The sequence below is a fragment of the Drosophila busckii genome, chromosome X (assembly GCF_011750605.1).
Source record: "Drosophila busckii strain San Diego stock center, stock number 13000-0081.31 chromosome X, ASM1175060v1, whole genome shotgun sequence".
In the NCBI taxonomy this organism is placed as follows: domain Eukaryota; kingdom Metazoa; phylum Arthropoda; class Insecta; order Diptera; family Drosophilidae; genus Drosophila; species Drosophila busckii.
Window position 1 is genome coordinate 10545120 of NC_046608.1, and position 8745 is coordinate 10553864.

The 8745-nt window shown below is 38.5% G+C and overlaps 1 protein-coding gene across 2 annotated transcripts; it reads left to right on the plus strand.

Annotated features, from left to right (window-relative positions):
- The first annotated feature begins 257 nt into the window (after window positions 1-257).
- Window positions 258-3115, plus strand: LOC108607241 (ubiquitin-conjugating enzyme E2 S). 2 transcript variants are annotated; one of them, XM_017997920.2, is made up of 5 exons: window positions 258-484; window positions 555-760; window positions 847-1138; window positions 1256-1726; window positions 1788-3115. In XM_017997920.2, exons 3-5 carry the CDS (start codon window positions 1130-1132, stop codon window positions 1932-1934), a joined length of 627 nt encoding a protein of 208 aa, XP_017853409.1. In that variant the 5' UTR covers window positions 258-484; window positions 555-760; window positions 847-1129; the 3' UTR covers window positions 1935-3115. The 2 variants fall into 2 exon arrangements, with proteins under 2 accessions (XP_017853409.1, XP_017853408.1); XM_017997919.2 differs by having other exon boundaries at window positions 555-1138.
- Window positions 3116-8745: the final 5630 nt, after the last annotated feature.

Consider the following 8745-nt stretch of genomic DNA (forward strand, 5'->3'; position numbering starts at 1 on the left):
GCTATTGTTTAAGCAGTGCAGTAGCAGAATTGTAATAAGTGCGAGCGAGATACGAATAACGCAAGATATTAGCGAGTATTATCTGTCATGATATTGTGCGAGTAGTGCAGCAACAATGAGCTGCTCCCGATGTTTTTATGACTAGGTGGCAGCACCTAACATATATAAAAATAAAAGAAAAACAACTTTAATGTTTTTGTTTTCGTCTTAAATGACATATTTAGTTTGTTCCTTTATTTCATGTGCTTTATATAAAACGTAGTTTGTATTAATTTAACGTGACATATTATAATCAAAGTTGTTGGGTTGAAACCCCATGAACACAAGCGAGACAACACTACTACTCGTGTAAGAAAGAAGTATAGATAGCTGCAGATGGTGCAGCTCTAAAAACATTCGAGTGCGCTGCACTACAGCAAGATCAAAACATTTGTGAAACAGGCAGTTAAATTACAACACAAAACAACAAATAATTTATGAACAGGTACGTACATATTTAAGCAACATTACAATACACTTATATGTCCTTAATAAAGCTGTTATAATATACTTAGCCAGTGCCAATACTAACGCGTGTAGAAAACCCACATGCTCTTTAGCGTAGCGCAGGCCATACGACGAGGGTTACTGTAAATTGAAGCTGTTTGTGTTTTGTTGTTGCGCGTGAAGTGTGCAATTGAGAAGAAATTGTTTTTAAATGTGTCGAAAAGCCATAAGCCAAGTGGGAATACAGATCGACTTCAGTTTTAAACATATTCAAGTAACTAAAAAGCATACAATAAGAGACAAAACTATAACGGAAGAAAGCTGAGCATATACATAATAACGAAAACATTGTGTGTTTAGTTTTCCCCCCAATTTGCGCGAGACGCTGGCGCTTGTGACAGCGACTGCGACGGCGACGCCAGTAAAACTAAAGCTTCCAGCAAGGCACGCAGCAGAAGCAGTAGCAACAATAGTTAGGCATCATCAGGCGATACCTGGAAGCAGCCATTGGAGAAGCCTTGAAACTCATTTACTTACACTCCCCCACATAAGCAATACACACACACACACGCACACAAACGGACGTACACGAGCACACGCACACACATCTATACAAATACGGAACGCATCATTAGGCGAAGCCATGAGTTCGGTAATGTAAACAAAAAGCGTTACACTAAGCTAATCCAAGACTAATTTTTGCAATTTGTATTGCAATGGCAACATGGCCATTTTTTGTGGCTTTTTCTTTGTGCTTTCTTTTTTGCAGCAATATTCAAATGTGGAAAATCTGTCGCCGCAGACTATTCGGCAAGTGATGAAGGAGCTGCAGGATATGGAACAAACGCCACCGGAAGGCATCAAAGTGCTGATCAATGAGAGCGATGTGACAGATGTACAGGCATTGATTGATGGTCCAGCGGGCACACCATATGCTGCTGGCATTTTTCGCGTTAAGCTAACGCTGAGCAAAGATTTTCCACAAACGCCGCCTAAGGCATACTTCCTAACCAAAATTTTCCATCCTAATGTGGCCGGCAATGGCGAGATATGCGTAAACACACTGAAAAAGGATTGGAAGCCAGATCTGGGCATCAAACACATATTGTTAACCATTAAATGTCTGCTGATTGTGCCCAATCCCGAGTCGGCGCTGAATGAGGAGGCTGGCAAGATGCTGCTCGAACGCTATGATGATTACTCTCAGCGTGCGCGCATGATGACAGAGATACATGCACAGGTAAGTGCATTGAATTGAATTCAATTCGAATCCAGTTGATTTGCATCTGGACATTTTGCAGCCGGCCAAGTGTGGTGCTGCTGCCAGCGATGCCAAAGATGATGATGGACCTTCGACAAAGAAACATGCGGGGCTCGACAAGAAGCTGCAGGACAAGAAAAAAGAGAAGCTAATCAAGGAGAAAAAGCGCATGCTAAAGAGATTATGAGACGCATAGGCGTGTACAGAGCACAGAGCAAATAACATTGTCAATATGAGAGCAGGCATAGTAAATTGATTTGCACGTTGAAAGCAAAAGTATTTAACTAAAAATCCAAAATTCAGCAAGCATCAATGTGACAACAAATTGTTTAATAATTAACACCTAAATGATTGATTCATCACAAAACAATAATATTAACAACTATAATTAAACAAATATGAGCAAAGCAGCAGTGACCATGAAACCACTCCAAAGAACAGTGCATCCAGTTGAAACATTAATTTACGATATATACTTATATTCACACACACATACACAACTGCAATAACAAAAAATCAGCTTTGGTTACTGTCTGTTTTGTTTGCTCCACTGTACCGCTGGGCGAACAAGCAAGCTTATCGAAATTAGTTTTTATAAAGACCAACAACAAACACACACACACACACATACACAAGAAAACAAAACAAAAATCAAGCAAGATCATGTTCTAAATATTATAGTTTCCTTTACTTTGCGCTATTTTAGCATAAATTATATGTATTGTAATTAGTTTATGTGTACAATCTTATCAAGACGATATAGAGAGAAAATTCTCCTTAAGAACAATCAGTTAACTTAACATTTTAATTCGAATTGTTTCTCTTTTAACATTGCATGCGTTTCAACTAAAAGATTGTCCTTAGCCTAAGATTAAGAAATACACACACACAAACAAAAAAGAAAACAAAAACATTTGCAGCGACAACAATTAAAATTAAAATGCTATATTTATTCTATTTATTGAATGGAATTTGTAAGCGTTGAGCAAATTGTAAAAGATTCACAGTCGGACTATATTTAGACGTATGCCCCCAAACGTGATTATAAATACATACATACATATGTATATGTGAGTGTACGAATGGAATCCAGTGCTAATGCTAAGAATCAAATTAATATATTGTGGCTTGAATGTTTTATGGTTTTTATTATTATAGTATATTTATAATCACGTCTGTGGGCGCTGCGCACAAAACGTAGCAAGTTCTGTACTTATATGGGGGTAAATTTGCAAAAACAAATTGAGGATAAAACTAAAATTAATGTACAAGCTTATAATTTCAAAGTTAAGAATTAAAACAAAACAAAAAAACAAAAACATGTGCCCTTCTGATAATAATATAGCAGACGATAAAAAATTACAAAATTGTAATCTCTCAATTCAATTATTGTAGTATTAAAAGAAAAATACAAAAAAAAAAAAACAAAACCTTTTGTTCAAATGTGCTAGCACGAAACATTGAAAAAAAAAAAAATAATGGAAAATAAATCAGCCATTTGAGAGTAAACAATTGTAGTGTATTTTAAAGCAAAGCTATGCATATTAATGTTAGCTGATTGTCTAGGCAACTCACATGGCTGGCGCAGGCATTTCCGAGTTGACTTTGTAAGCGGAAGTGTTTGTGTATCAGTTTTAAAATGACAAATTAAGCTGACATACATACACACGCACACGAGCACGCACACACATCCATATACACATGCACACAGGTGTACGGCATATGTGGGTGTCTCTCGCTCTCGCGCTCTCCAGCGCTCAATGGCAGCAACACTTTGCGCCAACGCTTACGCCAACGCCGGCCCAACATTCCAAGGCCCAGCTTCAAACTTAAACTTAAGCACAGAGCGTAAGCTCCAAGAATGCTCTTACAAGCGCTCTCATGCGCGCGCTCTCTGTTGAAAAGAAAAACGAAAAAACAAAAACAAAACCTGATGAGGCGTTTCGGCCGCCTAACCAAAGCTTTTTCGATTTGTCGGTACTGTCCAGCATTGGGCATTTGTTGCTCTTACTCTCGCTCTCACTGAGAGCGCAAGTTGTTAGTAGTTTGAATGAATGACTAGCGGATGGACCACAGCAAGCAATCTCTTGCTGTTTTGTTTTTGGCGGGGAGTGCAAGTGGGTTTGCTTGTGTGTATGTCTGTGTGTGTGTGTTAGTGTTAGTGTGTGATCGAATGATTGCTGAGCGGCGTATGCGCGCGCTCAATCGCCAATTCCAATTTGGAGCCGTCGCGACAGTTAAACAGTGAAGCAGTGAAACAGCCAGCAGCAGCAACAGCAGGTAGATCAGTTGTGAATCTGGCACGGACGGACTACAACAAAGCACTTGGCTTGGCTCGAGCTCGAAATAAAACAAAAAAAAAAAAAAACAAAAACACAAATGTAAGCGCGCCTACTCCCGTGTATATGTATATGTATTTCTATTGTATGCGTATGTATGTGTGTGTAGTTCGGTTCGTGTCTATGTGTGCGTGTGTGTCGCGTTGCCCAGTTGCAACGTTTGTTTTTGTTATTGTTGTTAATATATTGTTATGATGATTTTGTGCAAAATGAGCAAGAAAGCAGCCAAAAATACATTGGTACATAAATATGAAAATGTGCGCTTGCTATCGATTTGCTAATCGATAAGTTCAACGGCTAACGATCTCGAGCCTGCGCACCTGTGTAAACAATGTGTGGAAGTGCGCGCGTCGGGCGGGGCGGGACGTGCTGGGGGAAGTGATTTGTGCACCGGTGTCAATTGGAGAGTTTAACTGACTTGGCGCATGGAAAGCGACAGTTAGCTGCTCACTCATGCGATTTATTTGCCATTTTCGCAACATCTGTTTGCCCACTTGAGCGTTGAAACCGAACTAAACGCGCGCTAACTTGGCCAAAAGCCAAGCTTAATACAAAAACAATCACAAAATAAATGACAAAGATTTGAAAAATCTCTAAAGCTTGTTTGTGTTTAAATACAAATACATCTAAAAAGAGATATACAAATGTATGTATGTATATGTATATGCGTTTGTATTTGTTGCTGTTAAGTGTGTTAAGTGATCAGCTTCAAAGTGACCTTGCCCAGGCCAATGGATTATGGCTTTGAAATTCAATTGACTTGGCTGGAATAAATTACATTAATATACATATCGTACATAGCCACAAAGCCATTACATACATATAAAACGGATTCCATCTGTCAACAACTTCTATTCGCGGTCATTGCATTTGCATAGAAACTGTCAACTTGATTTTATACACCCGATCTCTTTATACAATTTTAAATGTTATGTTTCTGTGACTCTCACTTGCCATACACAGCTTTGCTAATATATACAAATCTATATATATATGTATATATGCATATATTATATATGTAGCTGTGTGTGTGTGGGATGTTAAAGCCAAGTAAAGTCGCGCAAAAAAAACTCGTTCATTTCGTCATTTAGAGCAGTCATTAATTATATTATCTATATCTATACATCTGTATGTCTTGCTTGTTATTTTGAATATTCGTAGCAAGCAATTTGTATGTTCTTTTATTTTGATTTTTGTCATTTTATGCCAAGAACATTTAAGTTCTCGATTTTGGTCACACACATGACAGACAGGCTGGCGAACAAACAGACGGGTGGACAGACGGACGGGGCGGGGGCGGCTTTCAGTTGTTAAGCCAAATTTAAAAACTCATTTTGACCAAATACGTTACAACAAATATTTGCAGCCAAGAGTGGGCGACACAACCAGCTGATGCCAAATGGCCAAAAACTACAAACATACTTACATACATATACATATGTAAAATAAACTTGAGATGCATAAAATACTTCAGATAGCTTACATTACAAAGCTGTGGGTTTAAAAAGCATTCCTAGTTTGTCAATGAATCGAAATTTTATAGCTTAAAACAAAAATTCACTACATTTGATTGAGCTGGCCTAGGCAAAGCATATTAAACACATTAAGAATTAATTCTAAATACAAGTATTTGATATTTAATTATGAAATTTATTTATAGTAGTAATGCAGTTAATAAAATAGGTAAAGAATTCTGGGATAGGTATTCTAAATTGCAATGATTTCTCAATTTCTTAAGGTTTTATTACTTTGTTTATATCTTTATTTATCGACGATACTTGGTTAGTCTAATTTAAATATATATAAGCTGTTAAAATAAAATAAATTAATCAAATTAAATATAAATTGAACATGTGTAAAATTAATTCAAAACAACTGATTAGCCAAGATAACAACCGTGCTGACTGCTCACTTTTTGTGCGCTGAATAAAGTGCTCAACATAGACACGAACCGCGCTGTAGCTTTTTGCTTTTGTCAGCTGCGCCTAAGCGCAGGCAAATAAAAATGAAACTAATGCTTTGTATAATTTTTAATCGCAGCCAATATCAAAAACACACAAACACACACACAAGGAGAGTGACTGAGCGTGCGCAACAGGTGTGTGGGCGTTGTGTTTGCAGCTGCAGCCAAAGGGGGGCGCCACCAGCAGCTGGCCATGGCACTAAGCAAGACGAACAAAACGAAAACTGGCGCCAAAGACGAACAGAACGAACTGGTAAGCCATCATTCATCCATCCATCCATCCATCCAACTAACTAGCAATACACAAATTCATAAGCTAACAACAATAACTAAAACAAAACACAAACAAAGCTGTGGCTGTGGCCTGTGACTGGGCTACAACGAAAAGCTTCAATGTTGTTTGCTTTGACGGTTTGCTGTGGTGGCTGTTAGGCTGGCTAACAATGGAGCGCGCACTTGGCCAGCACGTTCGCTCAGTTCAGGTGTAACAAACTAACGGTGCAGCTCGCGCAACCGGCAGTCGTTGCCGCGCCATCGTAACGAGCACCACGCCGTGCATTCAAAAAAAAAAAAAAAACTATTGCTGTTTATATTTTTTTGTCTTTCTTTTTGCTGTGTTTGTGTTTTAGTACAATTATTTTTTATAGTTTAAAATTCACTCAGCTTGGCGTTTAATATTTTGCGCGCGCGCTTGCAACGTTTGTTGTCGTTGTTGTGGTTGTTGGTGTGTTAATGAAAAGTCGCTGGAGCTATTAGCTTAACTATATAGATTACTGCCTGTATAATTGCTAAACATGTATGGAATTTTATTTTTAAATTAATTTTCCCTTTGTTGTTGTTCAAAGTGCAAAGTGTAGCAACGCGCAAAGCGATTATTGCTGCTGCTGTTGTTGTTGTCGCCAGCAACTTTAACTTTTGTCATAGTACGTGCAAAAAATTAATCATTTGTAGCAACAACAACAACAGCAACAGCAACAAAATTAGCCGCCAACAACATGATGTGGCTGTCGTGACATTTATTGTTGCTGTTGCTGTTGCTGTTGTAGCCTGTTTGTGGTTGCACCATTTATTTATTTAGGCACTTCTAGTTATTGCATAAGCATTGCGTATACGTAACGTTAAACAAAATCCTGCAGAAATCTTGAAGCATTCATTGATAGCAAAATGCCAAATACACTGCAAATAAATTGCAGTCGAAAATCCAAAAAAAAAAAAAATAACAAAACCAAAACAAAACGCAGCGCAAAAATATTTTCCCACCATTAAAAAGCGCACACAACAGCAACAGCAACAACAACAACAACAACAAGAGTCACATATACATACAAAATCACGCGCATTAGTTGAGTGTGTGTGTGTGTGTGTGTGTTGCTCACCCACAAGCTGTGCAGCTTGAGTTGCTGTTGTTGTTGTTGTTGCTGTTGCTGTTGCAGCTATTTAAGATTCTGACAGTTTTGTGCGTCTTGAAAGATTTAAACGTTTGTTTACTTAAGTTTCTCTTTGTTGTTGCTAGAAAACTTTAAATGGTCAGGCCACAATTGAATGTCTTTGTTTGGCGCAAATTAGCTGCTGACTCTGCGAACTGGTGGGCGTTTAAAGTGGGTGGTAAGGCAGCTTGGGGTGTGTGTGTGTGTGTGTGTCTGTTGCTGCTGCTTTTAAAGGCATGCGGGTGTCATAGTTGTTGTTGTTGTTTTTTTTTTGTTGACCAGTGCGTGACTTGTGGGCTCGGCCGTCGCCCAAAAAAAAAACAACAACAACAGCAACACTCAAGCCAACAGCAGCAGCAGCAGCAACTTCGAAGCCAACACATTTGTATGGCAAACCTGACGCCTTGTTGCAAGTTGCAAGTTGCAACTGCAGCGGTTCTTGTTGCTGCTGCTGCTGCTTTTGGGTCAAGTAAGAGGCATTTGCGATTGCATTTCGGATTTTCATTTGTATTTGTATTTTATTTGATTTGATTCCGTTTAATGCTTTGCGCCCAGGATTTGTTTGCGACTTTGCAGTGACTCACGCGCCGCTTGGCTGCGCCTCATTTGGTAGCCAGCGCTTCTCAATTTATGGACTGCGTACGCTCTATGCCAATAGAACGGAAGTAATTACAAAAAATGTTTAAAATTGCAATCGCAATTTAATTGTCGGTCTGTCTGTCTGTCTGTCTCGATCGCTGACGTCATCAATTGTCTATATTGATGGTCAAGCGTGCGGGCCAAACCACAAAAGCACAAAAGGCAACCGGCAAAACTACAACAGCAACAACAACAACAACAACAACAACAAGCTGAAAATAAATAAATTATACGTATAAACGATTTGCGGCCAAAGTATTTATCGATTCAAGCATCGTTTTTGCGCCAAAAACAAAAAGCACAAATAGCATAAATAAGCGGAAAATCAAATAAAGTAATGAGCAAACTTTAGGACAGCAAGTGCCACAATTCAAAATGTTGTAAAATTAAATAAATAGTTAGGCCAAAGTTGCTTTGAATTGTAAAACTAAAAAGTTCATTCAAGCTCTCAGTTTATATTCGAATCTCAAAATCTGCCAACTCTTATAACTATGCTCGACTATAGCTTAAGCGTATTCAGACACTTAACTCAACGAGTTTCAATATTCAAAACTGACTTTGGCGCATTTGCAAGTTGAAGTTTTGAATTTCCTGCAACTCTTGCTCTCGCTTGCTTTGGCTTCCAGGCGC

Excerpts from the sequence above, each read along its gene's own strand:
- LOC108607241 (XM_017997919.2), top strand. Across the intron at positions 1,727-1,787 it reads TGACAGAGATACATGCACAG|CCGGCCAAGTGTGGTGCTGC; the intron begins GTAAGTGCATTG and ends GACATTTTGCAG.